At 36.1% G+C, this 21,775-nt stretch overlaps 1 protein-coding gene across 2 annotated transcripts in view; it reads left to right on the forward strand.

Moving 5' to 3' along the window:
- Positions 1-9,284: 9,284 nt before the first annotated feature.
- The window catches only part of man1a2 (mannosidase, alpha, class 1A, member 2), a 182,954-nt gene continuing 170,463 nt past the window's right edge, over positions 9,285-21,775 (forward strand). Inside the window, 2 exon segments of one of the 2 annotated variants that reach the window (NM_001256622.1) lie at positions 9,285-9,496; positions 12,191-12,662. In NM_001256622.1, the coding sequence (NP_001243551.1) occupies positions 12,352-12,662 (311 nt within the window). In that variant the 5' untranslated portion in view covers positions 9,285-9,496; positions 12,191-12,351. 2 annotated transcript variants of the gene reach the window in all.

The raw sequence follows: 21,775 nt of genomic DNA on the forward strand, positions 1-21,775 counted from the left end.
GATACATGTCCTTCATCTTTGCATTACTACACGTGTCAAGTCTGTATATATAAATAAAAAATCTCGGTTCCCAGTCTACTTTAAATGTGAAGATGCTGTAGGCCCGAGATAACTTAATTTAGACACATTTATTTGATGTTTCTTTTAGCAATTCTATTCTGACTGTTTCTTAGAGATGTAAAGGCATCAATTCTGTGGCTTGTATATAGAATTTTTACCCAAATAATTATATTGCTTTTACCATCTGCTAATTTTTGTAGAATACTACTTAAAAATGCGTAATGGAAACACCATGATACACATATGTTTGAAGATTGTGCTTACAGGGTATCTGCAGGGTCTTAAAATGTCTGAAATTCACTGAAATATTGTCTTGTAGGTCTTAAATCATTTTAAACAGGTCTTAATTATCCTTTGTAAAGCTAAAAAATTGATCCAACACACATCCAATCACCAACATAATTCAATAAAACGTTTAGCAAAGCTATTTTTGAAGAGTTTAGATGCAAAAACCTCTAAATGCCGTCTGAAATTTCCATCAAAACTAAACATTTTTAGTTTCGCTTGTTTGGTTTGTGTTATTTCACTTTAAAGTAAATGCAAAGAACTTAATAATTGCCATAAAAGTGAAATTACTGAACCTACACACAGGAGCTTGACAAAAATGCTAATTTTAGAAGAAAATTTAGACAGCATTTAGAGGTTTTTGCATCTGAACTCTTCATTTATTAATAATATAACAGTCTGTTGTCCATACATTTAGTTTTTAAAAAGTTAAGTTGAAAAAAATACCCCTTTATTAACCAAAGGCTGTTAAACAGAAACGTTGTATGCGATGACGTCGGTAATATGCAAATTAACGAGCGGCGTCATCTAGCAACTTCTTATTGAATTGGCAACACAATGCCCGTCTGCCAGCGATTAGACTAGAGCTGAGATAGAGGTAGGTAGAGTGTGAGGTAGATAGGGAGAAGCCTACTTTTTAACATTGTTTACTTTCCAAAATTGCTAGGGCCCCATACCTGGAGATGCTTAGGGCTTCTAAATCACAAAGTTCGCCGCTGGGGTGCGTTCCATCTGGATGCAGCCTTTATGATGCAAGCTGAGATTATATCACTTAGCAAAGCAATGTCAGACACAATGCACTCAATGGAGTGCGTGACGTCACTGTGACGGGTAGAGTTAGGGGTGGAGTTAGGTGAGTATTTTAAAAAGCATTGGGTGCAGCTTACATTGCACTGCACCAGGTCTGCATTCAGACCCCTCTCGGTGCGTTTGCATCAAAACCCCTCTTAATTTTTTATTAGCTTTGGCAAAAAAGAAAATTCATAATTTTGACCCATACATTTAAGGACACACAAGACTAAGTTTTTAGTCCAGGGCATTTGGCTTCTTGACATAAGCACACGCTTACTTGTTTGTCATCCAGAAGATGTCACTAATGATGTGCCTCGTTAACTCTTTGCCAGTTTTCCAGAGAGATCCGGAATTCCTCGGTGTGCTCTTCTTCTTTGAATGGCTTTATGTAATCCTCATGGGCTCGAGAACTGCTTGCTATGGTATCTGTGGATATTGGATGCACTCAATCGTTCAGCTGCCTCCCGTTTTATTGTATTTTGTCATCTCTCCATCCATTGTCTTGTTTGGCATTGTTTACCCCGATGAGCTCTTCTCTTTATCTACACTTCATTTATCATTCACACGCAAGGTCTTTACACATATTATCTTCCTGTTTGTTATTTTTCCTACTTTGTAATTGTCCTGTCTGATGTGCACATTCTGCCTGCGCTTTTGGCGTATCCATTAGTATGTGACTAAAGTCTGCTTTGGATCTCTAATCTCCCATCAATCCCTCACAAGGTGAAGACTCTTCCTCACCTGTCAGCAACATGTCATGTCACATTGCCGAGACCAGATTGTTGTGACAAAGCTTGACAACCCGAGCTAAAAGCTTCTTTATCACGCGTACAAAAGCACTGGAGGAGAGAATTTGGCGTGTGTGCCAAATAGTTTTGAATCCGGGACTGTGTTGCGACTGAATTATTCAGTTGGATTAGTTAACATTAGCAGTTTGTCAATAATTCATTCACCAGGAGAAATGTGGTTTCCAGGACAACTTGCATAACATAGTGTTTAGTTCCCTTTGGGCACCTCGGATATTTTTAGTAACAGAGACATATATGCTCACTTGTACAATTAAAGAAGAGATGGCAGTTTTAAAAACACCTAATGAAGAGGGCAGTCATCATATTTAATACATTATTGATGAGCATATAAATCATGATTAAGATGACTTTAAACATGTATTGTTTCCTGTGTTCAGGCTTCATTTCATTTTTGCTAAGTGTATCAAAACTAGTCATGGCCAAATGTTGGCAAAATCATAATATAATTGAAGCAAGCAGAGCCGTTTCAAGACTTTCTGTCACCCAAGGCGAGATTACTATCGTTACTTTCTCTGGGTTTCTCTGTCCTTCTCTGCTTCTCGGATGCTAGAGTGTTTTAATGTCCTTGTTAGAGTCCCCGTCTGGTGTATCAAAGTTGCATGTGTAGTTTTCAAATCATAGAGGTTGCTTAAAAGTACAATTTCAGCTGAATGATTAGTGTCCACTTCAAAATGTTTATGTAAAGGAACACTCTTTTTGAAGGCTCTTTATACGATTCCCATAGAGCACAGGTGTCAAATTCAGTTCCTGGAGGGCCGCAGCTCTGCACAGTTTAGGTTTCAAACAAGCCTGAATGACTCAATTAGTTTGATCAGGTGTGTTTAATTGGGGTTTGAACTCAACTGTGCAGAGCAGCGGCTCTCTATGAACAAGATTTGATACCTGTGCCCTAGAGTTTTAGCTTTTCTTTTATCCATTCAGTCGATCTCCGGGTCACTGAAATATTTCATTTTCTGTCAGTTTCAGTACACAATAGTAACTAAGTCTAAAATAAGAAAATGATCACAACTCTTTTCTGAAATTTTTGATGCTCATCATCTAGGATTCAAAGATCTATGCTAAGCTTAGCTAAAAGTGCTTCCATCAGACCTTCGGCTTACTTGGTTTTCAGACCGACTGCAACTTCACATAGGAGAGCGGTCTCCCCGCCCACCAATATTGATTGACAGCCGCGCGTCACGATCATATCCTCCGTTTCTTGTTTCACGTCCGCCATTTTCAGCGTGTGAGTCAAAGCGATATCACTAAAGGAACACTCTTGCTCTATTTTTAAATGAAAGGCTCATTGGGCTCAACACAAGATCAATATTCTCCACAATATCGCTCTAATCGGAATTATTGCTTGTACCTTTTGCGTGGTGCGGTGCAGTGCATTTAGGAGTTCTGGGCGTGGGTTTCTGTCGGGGTGCACGCGGCGGAGCTTCGGGTTGGCGGCTCGGCAGCCGCAGCACCGTTGTGTTTGCCCTGGTCGTTTGCACAGGTGTGACGATTCGGGACACTTCATGTTTCTGCCGTGCCACTGAGAGTGTCTGGTGTGCCGTATCATGGCGCATTCGGTGTCTCAGTCAAAGTTAATTCAGTGTGTGTGGTTATCAGTCTCGGTGTACAAGCTCGGCACTTGTACACCGAGACTATACAAACTATACAAAGACACAAATGATTTGTACTCTCTACTTGTTCTGTGTCCGAGTTGTACATGTACGGCTGAATGCTGAATGCTTAGCTTAGCTTCTCCCTGTCTGTTGCAAACACAGAGCGTGGAAGCTTTTGGCTCTGCCCCCTTGTTACATTCAGAAGCCGAAACTAATTTTCATGTGAAGCAACACGCCCCTAAAACAGCTAACTGTGTAAACGCCCCCAACATGACACTTTTTAACACATCATAATAAAAACATCTGAACTGTGTTGAACTGAACCTAAACTGGCACACTCAGAAGAACCATAATATTAATATTAAATCATAAAAAAGGGGTAAACTATGTGCCCTTTAAAAAATAATATTCTCAATTTTTCAAATGTAAAATGCGTTGAATACAGTTGTTGTCTGCTGGCTTTCATCACTTCAGAAGTCCTATATGATGCGAATGCAACCAGGAAAATGGTCCAGGGGGAAATTAGTTCTTGTAGAACCATGCACGATGGGTAGTTCCTATGACTGATTTATTGGTACTACATGCTGGAAAAGTCTCTTTTGACAAGGGTCAAGCATTATTATGAAAGCTGACTGGTTTAGACTATCTCTGAACTATTCTTTGAACTGTTCATTATTGAATTTACCAGTGATGGTCAGAGAAGGGACAAACCACAATCCCAACAACATTCTACAGTCACAACAGTTTAATGATGGCTGTGGGAGGAATGTCACAACACACAATGCTTTGGATTCCCTTGTGGTTGTATAGCCACAGAGTGACCAATCAGAGTGACTACAATGGCCCCTGTCCACCATTGAAAGAGTCTACAGTGGGCAAATGAACATCAACACCTTATCTTGGTGCAGTGGAAAAAAACTTCCCAGTCCAATAAATCCAAAAGTACTACATCATTAAAAACAGCCATGTTCGTAATTTTTTTAAATTAAATGTATACTTTTATTGTAAAGCACACTGGATCAACTATGGTTGCGTAAAATTGTGCTCTATAAATAGGGTTTGCCTTGCCTTGCCTTTATTTACCACAATATCAACTGTCCAACCAATCATCAACTCATTTAGGCAAGCCTCCAAGGGTTAAAAAAAAGCCTAATACATAAGTAAACAGGGAGGAACATAAGAGGTCATTTATTGAATGGATGTCACCATTCGGAATGTACTAGAATTGTTCGATAGCTGATGCACATTTACAATAAAACATTAGTTTTAGAGTGATCTCTTTTTTATAGTTTTGATTTGCTTTGCTTCTCATTCTGCATCCGCAAAGTCATTTGCCTGTACAGCTCTGAAAATCTCTGATATCAAGGCTACAGTGCAAATGGTTATCAAAGCACACATGATACATGTCGGCCATTATACTTTCTCCATTGGTAGAAGAACAGGCAGTCCTGCGACTCACAAAGACACAATCTCTTCAACTAGAGTTAATTTCCATGTGTCAGAAGGAGATGGCATCAACTGTGGACTCATACAGGTAAACATGCAGTTCCTTTTAACTATTAAAGGGATAGTTCACCCAAAAATATAAATTATGTCATAATTCATTTTGATACGTTTTAATTTACATAGTTTTGAGTTTTCAACATTTTTCTGTCAATTTTGAGAAACATATGAAAGAATTTTCATTTTTGGGTGAACTATTACTGTTTTGTCAGGTATCATTACATGTTTGGGTTCTAAAGGTGCAAGGTTTATAGGTGAGAATTTGATAGGTGTTTAAATTAAGAAACAATCATCTTTCTAATGCTGGTTGAAAGTCTCTTCACATCCTCATAACAATTATTAAATTGTAATTAAAGTGGTCCATAATTATACAGTATGTATTTTAATATTCTGTGAAAAGTATAAGAATAGTTTGTCCAATCAAAACATTCAGTCCGAACAAACAAAACATGTAATTACATATTCATGGACGTGGTTCAGACAATGAATGGCAGGCAAACATCAACAGCCTTCTTTTTAAAGTTTGGCATTGCACTTACTAATAACTGTTCTATTAATATTTCTCTCTGGTGAATGTTACATGATGTAGTGAAATTATCCAGTTTGCATTTATGTGTTCAGGAGGCATGGCTTTAAATGGTTGCAGGCTTGGAGATAGGCTTTCAGTGCTTTCAGGCTATCATTAGCATTTTACAAGATCTCCTGTCGCACTTTTATGTAGCCCAGACATGCTATTCTAACACTGACTGATATCCAACTTCCGCACTAGCATAAAACTCTTCTGACATTTGAATAACAATCACAAATAAATACAATAAAGTGTGTTTTATTACATTTTAAAACACTTGAAAGGGTTTCAGTTCGGAAATATTTTATCCATGTAAGTCCATGTAGTTAACCTCTTGAGTGACTGCTATGCAAACATTAGGATGGAAATGCAATTGTGCTTGTGTTATGAGAATTTTCAAAACAATAATGATGCTGTTTAATTGTTTCCTTCCAATCAGAGGCAAACACTCAAGTGTTTAACCTTAACCGTTTCAATCTGCTTGGTTTTATTTTATTCAGGTGATTAATTATATTGTCCAATGAAAGTTTTTAACTATCGTTCAATTAGTTTAACCTAGATATCTTCACAGATACATCTGTCACTGTAACCCACTCCTGCATAATGGGAGAGAGCTGTATCGCCTCATTAACTGGAATGTCAGATACAGTCACCCTTATCTACATTTATTGGTGACAGGATATGCAATTGACAGCCGCATTGGTCCAGCGGAACCAATCAACTCGCCCTTGCCTGGACTTCTCAAGGTTAAAGCTGCATCCCATTCATTTATTTAAACTGTCATCTTCCACCATTCTTCAGTTCAAAGGCCCAGAACACATCCTGACTCATTATGCAGTCCCACTGGAGGATGGTCTCACCTCTACTGCTCTTAAAGTAACAGATAAACCTTTCAATCCCAGTATCTTTGTCCTCTTTTTTTATCTTCAGAGAATTGTAGTGAATTATTTTCTCCTAAACCAGTCTTTTTTGTTGTTGTTGTCTATGGTCTGAGGTTTAAGGGCGATTCTTCTTTTTGCCAGTGATCCGTGTCGTATTCTCAGAGCAAACTGAGAAACTCAGCAGAGCGAAACTCTTTTTTTTCTGACACTGACTTCTGTCAGGGTGTCAAATGTGTGCCTCTTAAACTGACTGACAGCAGATCCAGTCTCTTGGCCTCTGCGTTCGTCAGTATGACTCACACATGATTTTTTTGCCTTCAACAGCATTGACACTCGCTGTGAGTTAGTCTGGTAAATCAGCCTTAAATCAAGAGAAAGGAACTCTACCCTTATGGCAGCTCAAGGACTGAGTCATAGGCTGATCTAAATGGCCTCATTTTTCGTCTGCTCAGCAGAATGTGAACATGATGGATCCGTGATGCATATGGGTGCGAACAGTTTTACATCCAACCTCAATATTGTGTCTGCTATAGTAAGATTAAACATATATTTGATTGTATGTAAATGTATTCATTCATTCCTTTTCTTGTCGGCTTAGTCCCTTTATTAATCCGGGGTCACCACACTGCAATGAAACACCAACTTATCCAGCATATGTTTTACGCAGCAGATGCCCTTCCAAATGAAACCATCACTGGGAAACACCCATGCACTCATTCACACTCATACACTATGGACAATTTAGCTTACCCAATTCACCTGTACTGCATGTCTTTGGACTTGTGGGGGAAACGTGAGCACTCAGAGGAAACCCACATGAACGTGGGGAGAACATTCAAACTTCACAGAAATGCCAACTGACCCAGCTGAGGCTTGAACCAGCGACTTTCTTGCTGTGAAGTGACATCGCTACTCACTGCCCCACTGCTCCGCTCTTGTATGTAATTCATTAAAAAAATTGTGTCCTCTAAAGTTTGAGATATTTAATTATATGCAAATCATTTTTTTTTAGGTTAGCATATCTTTGAACATGTAAGTACTCAAGATTGTCTCATCTGCAGTTTAACATGCATTTGATTTGATATAAACCATAACTACTGTCAAACTTTTTGCATATATTTGAAGTTCAGATGCAAAAACTTCTATGTGCCGTATGAAATTTCCATCACAAATGAATGTTTTTCTCAGCCTCCTTTGTTTATGTTGAGATATTTTACTTTAAAGAGCAGGAAAATGACTTATTTTTGCTGTAAAAGTGTCATTACTAAACATAAACACAGGAGACTGATGAAAAAAATACTAATTTTAGGAAAATTTCAGATGGCATTTAGAGGTTTTTGCATTTAAACTCTTCATTTCATTGTTTGTAAATCATTCCAAAATAATCATCTTCAAAATGTTTTTGTAATTGTAATGAATGTAATAATGATCATTGCTTATTGTTAATAATTAGCAATATACAGTAATAAATAAGTAATAATAAAGTAATAAGTAATATACAATAATATGGCTATTACTGCTGAAAAAAATTGAATTACAAAACAAATTATCTAATTACAAATAAAAACATTTTTTATGAAATATTTTTAGAAGATTGTATCCACTAACATTTAATATATTTGAATGCATGTAAATATTTTTGTTCTAAATAAAAATGATTACTTGTGCAAAACAGTAAAGTTTAGAATATCCAGTTAATAAGTAATTAAAATAATTAAAATGACATTTTATTATTTATTTGTATTTTCCCCCAAATTACTTATTAAAATAGTTATGCAATTAATAAACATTGTATCTTTTAAGAGTTAAAAAAAGACTTTTACTTAACTTAATACACTTTTTTTTTGTCCCCAACATTGTTGGGGTAACGCATTACAAGTAACATTAGTTTTGTAATGATACTATTTAAAATAACTAGTAAAGTAACGCATTACATTTAAAAAATAAGCCATATTATTTGAGTTAGCTTATTATTTTTAAATGTATAGCGAGTTACTTTAGTTTAATTAATTAGCTTAAAAATTAATTGCTAAACTAAAATTAAAATAGCCACAATGAATCATGCAGTCAATAAGAGAATGTGTTTATTCATTTGAACATATCGAAGAAAAGGAAAAGGGGCTCGTCTCAATGCACAGTGATTTTACTTAAGACAATGGTTCAAAAGTAGCAATAACATTGCTTAATTTTTATGTGTTTTTTAAAGTTAAATGTAGGTGTAGGTTATACAGTGCCTTGTTCATTGCAGAGCTCCTCTATAAAAAAAGAAATAAAAAGTTGTGAAAGAAACCGAGCCTCAGCCAGATAATAAAAAAGTAACGCAAAAGTTAAATGTAACGTAATGCATTAGTTACCATAAAAAATTACTCAGTAACTTAGCTAGGGAGTAACTTAATATTGTAATGCATCACTTTCAAAAGTAACTTTCCCCAATGATGAAAGTTTGTCTTGAATTTTGGGGCCACATTTGCACACACTGAACAATACAAACAACGCAACTCAACACAAACATTATAGAAGAAATTACATATTTAAAAAGTCGAATTAATATAGGTAAAACAGACCATTTAAAATTAGGCTGCCCAAAATGAAAATACTATTTGTTACGTCCATATTAGGAGCACTGAAAAAAATGACTACTCTATGCTACTATAAATACCGTTTTTACTGTCCATAATTAACCACCATTGATTTTGCGTTGCCTTGCGATGCTCGTCATTGCGCGACGCTCCCCGGCTTCAGCACCGCGCGGCCGCTGACTGGATGTTGGTAGGAGCGGGAGGAGGAGGAGTAGCTGTTGCAGTAACAACATCCTGGATATTGGAGGCTGGCGGCGCACACAGCTACAGAAATAAAGGAGGAACGAAGACATAACGGAGGCGGTGGTACTCATCGCGAATGCTTCACTGTACAGAAACAGGGACATGAACGTGAACTTGGCAACTTTTGGGCGTTAATGGTGGATTTACGGTGTATGGCGCCGATTTATCCCGCGGCACCGACAAGGTGATGCAGCAGCGGCAGGACGGGATCAGTCCGCTACACGGCTGCCTGCTGAATGCCTTTACTGGAGGAAAAAAGGCGCAGCACACGTCCAGCGCAGGCCGGCTTGAGCTTTTATTAAAATAGGGCATTATGTAGAGGGGATTACCCAAGGTTTACGATACACCCGTGGTTTACTTGTGTTATTGTATCGGCTCCTGATATCGCTCTCCGCTTCAGATACGCTGCCACGGCATCAAGCGGACCAGGCCTATGCTGTGCTGAACCTCCGTCCGCGACACTGATATTTGCCGCTGTACGCGCGTGATGTGACGGCAACTTTCATCGTTTACGCCAATAACGGAAGCTCGTGGTGATTAAGTCTTGTGATTGGTATCCGGTCGGCCAGATTTTGTTATGTTTACTTGGGTTGCGATACTGTTTTGTGTATTCTGACTGCCAGTCCCTTATCGATAGCATATCGTTGTTTTTGCTAGTTTAAGATAAATATTTCGTTTAACGGGCGGTGAGGGCGGACTGGCCGTTTATCGTAAGATAACGATTCGACCCAGCCCGCCTTGACACCGAGAAGCGTTTGGATCAAAGCGAGGATCATGGATCAGAATGATAAAAAGACCCTCACGGTATGTGCTCACATTTGTTTCTTCAATATACCCGTGAAAAATATTGCGTGATGTTCAACATCACCCCGGTGTTTGAGCGTGAAACGCCTGGTGAGACGCTGTAATCAAGCGCAAACACTTGTACAGGTGTCACATTGTCATACTCAAAGCTGCAAGTGTGCCTGATACTAGACAGTCTGTGCCGAATGATGTATTTCTGCTTCATGCTCGTTCATATTCTTGATGTTTTCATATTCAAAACGGGTCATAAGAATTCACACATGTGGTGGTTCGACTTAAGTGTACCTGTGGTTCCAACAAGATCATTTAAAAAAATTATTTACGTCAGATTAGACGTCTTTAAACGATCTGAAAGTCTAAACTAAAAAAAAATATCAGTGTTTTATGGAAAATCTTCCAAAAATGAGGTTTTAGCTGCTATTTCTGTGCAGAATTGTGTAAAATCTGTGGATTTATGCAGAATACTTTTGGTAGTAACTAAAAACTTAATTTATTCTTTATATTAATTTATTTCTTTATTTTTAACTTTTATTTAATGTTCACACAATTAGATCCACTTATTTGGTAAACAAAGCAGATCTATCATATATCTGCTTAAAGACAGAAAATATTACTTTACAACCTGTATTGTAAATAAATCATATGAACATTGTCATATTAGTCAATAAAATTACTGTAATTACTTAAAAAACCTAAATAAATATAGAATTACACAAGTAAATAAATAGACTCAATGTTTGGCTAAAATCTGCAGATTTCTGCGCACGCAAATTCCGTGTGCGCCTGTATTCAGTAAAACAGCATAAATATGGGAGGTTTATTTAATTTAACAATTATACTTTTTATTCTTTTTTTACTTCCTCTAACAAAAATAGGCGTATGCATAGTTTTATTCGCCAAGCTAAAAGCTACACGTGTTCCTCTGTCTTAGTGAGTGAATTAAGAAGTGTGTGCAGATTAATTTCTCATGAAACAGAGAAAAATAACTAGATGACCAAAGTGTGAATTACACTGAAGTGATGCATCAGATCTTCTAGTCTACATTTAACAGTTGTGAAGACATTTTCAAATCAGATGTTACATCTACATGACAGAATGTGGTATTTTGACTTAGTTTTTTGCTCACTAGTGAGTGAAATGTTGGATTAATGCAATGTCATATAGTGTTAGCCCGCAACTTGTACTATTTTTTTACTACTATTGCTGCCTTCAAGGACATTTTGGAAACTTGTTCCTTCAAATCTGCTATTTGTTATTCCAACATTAGAGTCAGAAACGTTTGTAATCAGCCTAAAAACCTAAAGAATTACTGTGTATTATAAACAAAAAACCCATAAAACTACAGCTGAATTTTAAAATTTCACCTACACCGTATACATGACATATGGAGTAGAACAAATAAAGGTGACACTTCATTTTCATGGTCCATTTGTGTATTAGTAGGCTGTCTGCTTAATATCTGTTGATATGCTCCTTCATCAGACATTTAACAGACTAAAAGAAACTTTGTAAGTACATGTGAAATAACCCTAACAGTCTACTTATAATCTAATAAGATTGATTTGGCATGTAGATGCAATGTAACTCAATGTAAATTCAACAAACGGACCATCAAAATAAAGTGTGACCCAAATAAATGTTGTAAATGAAACATTAATTGATTTATCTCCACCATATTATATCATATATATGACATAGATCAGTTTTCAGCTATTTTCGAACCGTCACCGACTTTTAACATTACTCTCTCTGCATCTTATCTTAAATTTAAAGTTTCCCCATTTATTTTGCTCAGTCATTTGTGTTCTCAGAACTCTTAATTACAATATTTCCATCTCCACTTCAAGCATACTTGTACATTTCAAAACCATAAGACCAAATTACTACTAATCACACAAGTAACCGAGGAATCAAATTAGAGAACCTGAGCTACCTGTGATAGCATTTAGATTCATGCTTTTTCTGCTTCTTAACATAATTACCATGGAAACTGAAGTTGATTTTTAATGCAAGTATGTCTGAATGTCTCACGATGATAGCCAGCGTCTAAAAAAATGTGTGTCTTTGTTTTCAGAGCAAGTGGAAGCATCTGTGATCTACAGGACACAACTCTTTATTTCTATGAGATAAGCAGACGTTCGGGAGTAACGCTTCCACCGCAATGAGATAATAGTGTGGCTTGCGCGAAAACAGCCTTGACCCTTATCCCTCCATATTCCAGTCGATCATCAAAATATGACCACGCCGGCTCTCTTGCCGCTCTCGGGACGTAGGATACCTACTCTCTCGCCAGGTGCCTCCTCATTCCCCCATCACAGAGCCACCTTACGGCTCTCAGAGAAGTTCATCCTCCTCCTCATTCTCAGTGCCTTCATCACCTTGTGCTTTGGAGCCTTTTTCTTCCTCCCGGACAATTCCAAACACAAGCGCTTTGACTTTGGTTTGGAGGACGTGTTGATACCGCACATCGAGACCGAGAAGGAGTCGAGGCATGGCAGTAGACAGGTCATACATGGTGTGGGAGCTCATGACGAGCATCGGCACAGGTAAGAGCTTCAGATTCTCAAACACAACATGCGTTTTCATGTTTAAGTATATAGATGGTGTGGCATATTTATGTTTCTGTTATGTTTTGAAAAAAACTTAAGCGTTTCTTTGTTATTGGTAACAGGGCTGCATGATATTGGAAAAATCCAATATTTTGTTTTTCATTGATATATATAGTGAAGTTTTTATTTGAAACAGCTATTTCAAGAGTTCACACTTAGATATTGCTTAATGATAATAGCAGGTTTGGCATGCTGTCTTGGGACAGAACTCTGAGCTCGGAGATAATTGAGCCCAGGGCTCCCATCTGGTCAATAAGCATGTGAGGGGATACGAAAGGAAGTTTTTGAGAGCTCCCTCTGGTAAAGAAGGAAAGGGGGAGATGAGGTGGATGGGGGATTCCTCAAAAAACGAAGATAAGGGGATGACATCAGTCTGGCTATTTAGAGTGAGTTTGCAATGATCCGATTGGCTCAATAATAATTATGGATGAGAGACCAGCTGCGATCAATCATATCACATGCTCCTCTTAGTTTGTGAAACTTCACTTTTGGTCAACCGCCACAAAATATCATTGACGCATAAAGGGAAAGTGTTATTGCCTTTGCTATTTTATTAGGAAGGAGAAGAATATTACTTGAGTGGAAATTGGCAGACCCATCTAAAACTTCAATGTGGATGTGCGATCTAGTTTTATATATGAAATTAGAGAAAATTTAAATATTTAATGCAACCTATTAGGGGTGTCACGATTTCGATTTTTAATCGAAATCGATCTAAATTTATGCTCAATTTTGATTATCGAATCAAAAAATAGAATCGACGATGCTGCCACGCCCCCATGTCACGTCAGCTTGGCTTGCCAAGCGGGGAAAAAACAGGCTTGTTGAAGTGCTTGTTAAACTGCAGAAGCAGGAGACCCGTCGACAGAACTTAAACCCTCTCCTCTTTCAATGAAGTCGCCGGTGTTTAAGCATTTTGGATTTCCAGTTAGTTATGTTCACAACATTCGTGTTGTCGACAAAAAAAACACAGTTTTGCATACTCTGCTATGTACGTATTACGTACGGTTCGTCCGATAGACAACACCGGCATCGCGATCCTCCGCCCGCCCCCGTTGCAAATCCGCTCGCAAAAAGTACACACTCAGGACCTGTTTACACTGTCTTTGTTTTTAAATGGCATTTTAGAACGACAACGATTTGACATCCACAGTGGCGTGTAGCATTTCTGAGCAGCCCTCCTTCCTCTCTACCTCTGAAAATGCACATCACGTGACCACACAGACACAGACCCACTCACAGCCATGCGCTCGAGACAGCAGGTCCATGCAGTCAGAGGACTGCTTCAATCTTTCACTCACTTGTACTTAGTCATTTTAGCGAACACCTCAGATACTGTTGGGTGGTTCCTGTTGGTTGTGCGTCTTTTTTACCGACGCCATTATAACGACACAGATCACTGCCTATTCACGAGTCCTGCAGAAAAAGTGATTGACAGGTGGTAATTATGTGTGTATCTTGCCTTTATTCATTTACTGTATGATTTGTTTATGGGTAAAACAAAGACTATCCAGGTCAGGTAGTTTAAACAGTAGGCTACAAATAATTAATTGGTCATTAATTAATTAATTATTCATAATCGAAAATCGAATCGAATCGTGCCTTTAGAATCGAAAATGTAATCGAATCGAGGATTTGGAGGATCGTGACACCCTTACAACCTATGATTACATACTTTTGAAAAAATGAAGACTCTCTCCTATATAGACATTTGTGAAAATAGGTGTGATCACTAATATTGTTTGACCACAAACGTATGTAGAAGACCACTATAAACATTATCATGTATAGGTTTCATACCTATTATCATGTAGGTATGATATTGTCTAACTGCAAACGTATACAATATTGCAAAGGAACTTTCTCTATGTTGTAATTTTATTTGAATTTAACTCGTTTAGTAATTTATTTTGCTGGCCAAAGTCATTATGGGAAAATAAACATTGATTGCACAAAATGTTTTGTTAAAACGTAGAGAAAAAAAAAATCACAAATAAAAAAATAAATATATATTTAAAAGCTACATTTCTTCAACTAGCATTTTTTTTAACCGGAAATGACACAGGCCTTCTCCAGAAAACAAAATAAGATGATGCAACAAAAAGTGGCAGTCAGAGTTTGCCAGAGGTATGAATAAGTTTGGCTTGACTGTATAATTTACAGTATGAATACAACTTCAGCAGGTGACTTAAAAAGCTTTGCTATTTGGAAAGAGTTTATTGATTTAGATAGATTGGGATGATTTTGTAGGGGAGTGAATCATGCACACAATTTACTACACAAACTATAAACATTGATCAATAGAATTAGTGCAAAGCTAAAAGTAAACAATGTTTTATGGTTTCCTGGATAGTCAAACAGTATTTTAGGTAAAGAAATTGAATAATCATATTTAAAATGACCATCTCGAGCCTTTATCGTATAAATCAATAAAATCAATCATTATTAAAGTTGAAAACAGCATAACTACTTGTGCTTGAATGTTTTAAACTATAAAAGTGTTCACAGTTATAGGCCTTAAAAACAAATGAAAATGATAAATATTTGTTATGTTTAAACTGCAGTGATTAAAAATCTCTTCTGTTCTGAACTGAGGTCTGGTGTGCCACAATATTGACTGAATGTAGATTCTGCGATGTGACTATTGCGCACATTGATTGCAGGGTTTAACTATAAGGATTTTTTTCTACTGGCCAGAATTATACATTTTAGGCTTGAATTATTGAGAGAAATAACACATGAAGCGAGACTTCAGTCAGATCAACGTTGATGTTTCTTTCGAGGTGTCAGTGGAGAAATGAACAAAACAATAGACCTAATACAAAATATTCTAAGATTAAAACGTGGAAAAATGATCAGATGGTAATTTCTGTCAATTTTCCCAATGGATAAACAGCACTCTGTAATATTTAAGCATGCTTTCGCTTTCATATTTGACATAAAACGGTTTGTTAGTTTGTTGGATCGTATTGCTTTCTCACGACAATCGATCCACTTGAGATTTCCTTTCAATTGAGCTGAGACCACCTCATTTAGGCGATCTCGGACCGATTGATTTGGTGTGAATTCGAGCGTGATTGCGGCTTTTACATATTCCAAATGGACCTTGCTAACTGGGCAAACGAGACTGGTTTGAACCAAACGTCTTAGTGTGAAAGCACCCCATGTATTTTCACACAATTGACAAACAGTCGCAGCCAAATTAAACTTAAGTGACAAGGCAGCAATGGCCCATTAGGCCAGTAACCATCCTGTCTACATTCGTCATATCGATTCTGAAATTATATATCGTATTCTTATATGTTTATATGTCCTTCATTTGTTTTCTGTGATCAGAAAGCTAGTGGATTGTGGAAAAAATGTGCCCTCCAAAATGCAATTGAAGCTGATTGCAATCTGATCACACACACCAATCAAAAATATGGGTGACTTTATTTAACAATATACTGAATATTCTAATGCGAAAAACTATTCTTTTAGCTTAATAATAATATTTGATATTATTTTTATTATTAGTATTGGTATTATAATTATTATTGTTACTATTATTTTTTTAATCAATTATTTTTATTATTTTTGTTGCTTCATAAAATCAATTGAAATCGCATCATTAATATTTACAACCATTCTAAATATTGTCAAAATGGACCTTCTCATTCTAGGGGTAAATCCTCTGTTTATAAATAGACATATAAAACCTTCGGAGAATTTTTTAACTTGCCCAAGCCACATTCCTACTTATCAGAGAACGATTTAACTTATTGAATCAATGCACTATATGATAGATTTGAATCTAATATGATGTAAGCAGAGTAAAAGAAGTTTTTAAATGAATATTACCATCTGTTTTGCCACGTATGTATTGGTATTTTTTTTGCAATCTTGCATACTTTACCTTTAGTTTACATATACTATGAAAAAAGTTTTACATGAGCTATTCAAGCCTAGCTGTTGAAATGTTAACTCATTTATTTCATTTTAATGGCACCATTGTCTCATCGGTGGAGTTGAAGTGCAGTCAGAAATACTGCATGTGTATGTGTGAGCAATAGAAAGAAAGATAGCATTCCGCTTTGTGTGTTGTATGTAACAGCATGCCGTTCTTCTGGTCACATTTATGTGCCATTCAGATACAGATGGCACAAACAATGCAGCATGAATTATTGTTGATGACGCCCGTTTCATTGAATGAGGGGAAAAAAGGTTTAAATGTGCTATTCAGGCTTAGCACACATGTAGGTGTAAGCTGTGTCAACTGGCCATTCACACATCGTCTGTGCTGTTGTTAAAAAATTGAAAGCATTTTCATACCTCGATCCTTGCTACTGAACAGAGCCTGAAATCTTTTGGAATCTTTAACTAAAAGCAAATAATTTCAGTACTCCTGCACTACCTAGACTGTTTTCTAGGAAATAGAGGGAAAAATGCTCTACTACTTATTTTTTTATTTATTTAATTTTTTTTACTTTCGTTCCATGGATGTTTTTTTTTTGTAATTTCCTCTTTCTGTTTAACAATTCTTATAAACTAAAATAATATCAACCAAATACAAAAATCGCAATAGACTTTTCTTTGCACATGAGATTACTAAAGGACATTCTGTGGTATGGCTTTCTCTGTGGTTTACTGTTTCTTTCTTCTTTGTTGTACAATTCATTGTTCAAGAGGTCAAGTGATCTTCAGTAAAATGATGGTTTCTGCCTTTTTTGTTGTTTCTGCCTTTGCTATTGTGCTACTGCTTCTACTGTTGGTCTTAAGAACCAAGCTATGGCTTAGATGATGTTTGCTCTGATTAATTGATTTAATTAAAACTTTAATTAGAATACAATTTTCAAACCAAGTGAAGTTTGAATGCACTTTTCAAAAAAAAGTAGGACTTTAGGAATTCATTTCAATTGAAAAAAAAACTGCATCTTTGTCAAAGAAACTGTAATCTTGATTTTTTCTACAGTATGTGCTTCAATTGAAATTGTAGAACTGGTGTGACATCTAGGGATGCTTTGATTAGGGTTGGGCGTTGTCGACCTATTTGGCATTGTACGATGTCTAATGTGAAACATAGCGATGGACGATGGTGTCGTCGTAGGTGGTGGTAAATTAATTATTTATGAATATTTAATTAATTCACAACAAATTAATTATTTGTAGCCTATATTGCTGTTTCAACTACCTGACCCGCATGAACATGTTTTACCCATAACAAAATCACAAATAAATAAAGATAAGTTACACACAAATTACCACGGTAATCACTTTTTCCGAAGGGCATTTCAGAAATGCTAAATGAAAGGCTAGTGTGGACAGATCGTTTTCGTTCTAAAATGCCATTTTAAACTAAGACGAATTAGTGTAAATGAGGCCTGTATGTGTGTATTTTCATGAGTGGGTTGCTGCTGCGACAGGGGCAGGGCGAAGGATTGTGATGCCGGCTCAGCATCGTGATGTCTATCCGCCATCGGCTATGGACGATGGCATCAACTATCGGCCCAACCCTAGCTCCAATTAATTGGCCAAAGATTGGTTTGATGCTCTCTTTATTGCGAGTGCTTCCATTGTGTTTTGAGCTGCTGTGACGCGAGCGGACCAATTACCCCTATACAGAGTCTCATCCAACTTTTATAAGTTTTGCATGTATTTAGCCATTATAACAACTGAACATTGTTTGTTTTTGACAATTTTGCAAGTTCACTAAAAGCTGACTGAAATTATTACATAAATAAAACTTAATATATATATTTTTTAACATAAATATATAATTTAGGCCTATTCCTTTTCGTACAGAAGATTAATTTAATAGGTGCACATTTTTTGACAAAAGATTAGATTAATAGGTGCACATTTTAACTTCTTTTGCTTTAAATATGTGCATAAAACTTGGGACATGTTGAATTCTTCTTTCATTATTTGCGATGTTTCCAGTGCAACGTTTTTGTATTTTTTATTACCATTTTTGATATCTGTGTTTTATTATTTTCTGTGGCAGTTCATTCTGCTGTGGTGACCCTCTGATAAATTAGGCACTAAGCCAAGTAAAATGAATGGAGGAATTATTTTCTGTAAAGCTGCTTCTGACATGTTCACACTTAAATGGTTATAAGAGACATGTTTAAGGGATTATATGCAGCATCCTTCATTTATTCTCTTAGGTAAGGCGAGATCTCTTAAGGTTCATACTTGGAAGGAAAATGTGCTTTGTTTTTTTAAAGCTTGAAACATCAGAATCTGTACTCTGTATCGGCGAACACCATAACATAGAAACAGTACTCTGCTGCAAAAATCCTGATCAGATTCAGAGCATCACTATAGTGACATCATCATTTTTCAATTTTTATTTATTTATTTGTTTATTATTTTGTTTGTTTCAGTTGTTTACCTAAGCAACCTTTCAGTTAAAGTTCACTTTGACTGGTAAATGCCTTTAAAATACTGTAGAGGAAATGCATTTGCTGTCACTTTCCCACCAGAACATGCCCTCTCACCCAGACTAAGTGGCAAAAGAGCTGCTGCTTGAATGGGTTTAATAGGGAAGTTGTAAAAAGGCAAGTAAAACAAACTATAATGAGCTTAAAGTAAAGGTTGCTGCTGGACTGGATTTAATGTTCTTTAAAACTTAGCAATTAGGCAGTGGTTCATGTATATTATATGCGACCAGGAATTGTGTTTCCTGACATTTTTAAGTCCCTAATTTGATTCTGATTTGACTTCAGGGAAATAATAAAAGCAAATTTGCCTGTGAATACATTAGAATGGGTTGGTTTAAATCTGGGTGATCATGATATCAATGTTACATAGATCATCATTTCATCCAACCCAAAATTTAAAATGTTTTTTCACAGTGTTTATTTTAAAACATTCAGTTATAAGATGGTAATTGTTTAATTAGTGAGTTGTCAATAAGGTCCATTTTAATTGTGAGTGTGTGTATACTAGGACTGGGCCAGTAAACAATATCATCTCAAATCTGGATAAAATTTTTGTTGATAACGATAAGCTCTGAACATTTTTACTCTATTGATCCTAAGTGCCAATCACATATCAGAAATATATACAACAACAGAAATCTATATTTGTGTTGATATTAGAGATTCACCAAATTTTTGGCCATTGAAAATTATCGGTCAAAAAATAGGTCATGCTTCAGCACTCAGTATTGTTTACTGCGATCATTTCACTTTCCTATCAGCAGTATTCACATTTAGTCATGGTTGAGATGCTCTTTTAAAAGTGGAAGCATTAAAAACTTGTATTGAAATATATATTGTTATTGTTCAATATAAAAAATAATTTTTGAGATTGCAATTTTGCCATATTGCCCAGCTCTAGTGAATATAGTCAAGCCTGAAATTATTCATGCCCCTAGAAGAATGAATGAATGCCTGAATGAAATATTTTGGGTATGGATTATACAGTAACGTTCATCATATTATCAAAGTTAATGCTGTAAATCTGTGTTTTGTTGCACAGTCCATTCGTTTTTGTGAGTTGTATTTGACATTGTTAAAATATTCATATTTAATATTCAATTATATTAATATTCATATTTCTTGGCAAATCTTTTCGGTCAGTTGCAATGCTCTTTTTCTCACATGTTTTGTGCATTCAGTTTCAGCATTCATGCTGAAAATTAATGTATTTTTATTTATTTATTTTTGCTGCTTTTGCCAGTATTTTTGCCAATCAGTGTGCGGAACAACACTAACAGAGGTGATGTCATTTGCATGGTCTGCATAACCTCAATTGGTCAGACTTAAAATTTTAGTTCTGTGAAGTTTTCAGTCCATCAAGATCATACAGCCATGAGTTAGAACATTACCATACTGAGCAACAACAGAAATCTTTACTGAAGGCATATTTAAGGGAGCATGGAATGCATTTACATTTTCTTGTGCTGTTTCTTTAGGTTATTATATAAATATAGCAACATTTACAATTGTTTTTAGTGTTTGAGGAAAATTAAGGCCAGCATTAGTAAAAAAAAGTATTTGAGAAAAAAAAAATCAGTTTCACTTGCTTTGGTAAATGCTTTGTTTGGAAAGGCATTACCTCTGGGTGAAACAGAAGTAAACCCACTGCTATGACTGGCAGCTTCATTGCACTCTAATCACAGTCTGTTTGTACTCCTGTGTGTTTACAACTCTGAATGTTATTATTTGATGTATACAGAAAAAAATCCCAATATAGAAGCTCGGTGAGAATTCCTCCAAACAGACATTTGCTCAAAAATGATTGATTTTAATCAACTGGAAAACCCACATAAAACATATGCAAATGTCTGCATAGTGATTACAACATTAAAGATTTGCTGAGCATTATTTGAAAGGGTAGTAATAGCAAAGGAAATTCAAACTACACAATAATAATAATAATATTACTAAATATTTCTTATATTTGACTAAGTATGTACTGATTTTCAGTTCCAGTCAATTGTCCTAGATGTGCTAACAGCATGAACTGATGATCCTACATTTATGAGCAACACTCTTTAAGGGTTAGTTTACCAAAATAAAAAAAAGTCTGTCATTAATTACTCTTGTTTAGTTAATCCGCTGAGACCTTTCTTCATCTTCAGAATGAAACTTAATGTTTTGGGTTTAAATCTAGGAGTTTTCTTATTCCCCATAGAAAACAACAATCTCAAGGCATTCAAAGTCCAGAAAAGCTGACAGCTGAAGTTGCATGGGATGTTTTGACGATATTCCTAGTTCCTTTTCTGGACTTGGAATGTCCAAGGACTTTTTTTTATATAGAGTAAGAAAAATCCTGCATTTTATCTAAAGCTATCTTAATTAGTGTTCTGAAGATGAGTAAAGGTATTTAGGGATTGGAAAGACATGATGGTAATAAAAAAACAGAATGTTCAAATTTGGGTGAACTAACTCTTAAAAATACATTTTTCTCACCTGTAATGCTTCAAAAGAAAAAAAGGCTTGCTATTGCTGTATATTTCAATAAGCTATATTTTAAAAAGCTGGCAGCATATTGTGAATAATTCACAAGACAGTTGACTGTGAAATGCGAAGAACAGTCTGTTTTTATCTGTCAGTCGCTCG

Source organism: Danio rerio, chromosome 9 (genome assembly GCF_052040795.2).
Source record: "Danio rerio strain M-AB ecotype USA chromosome 9, GRCz13ab, whole genome shotgun sequence".
Classification (NCBI taxonomy): Eukaryota; Metazoa; Chordata; class Actinopteri; order Cypriniformes; family Danionidae; genus Danio; species Danio rerio.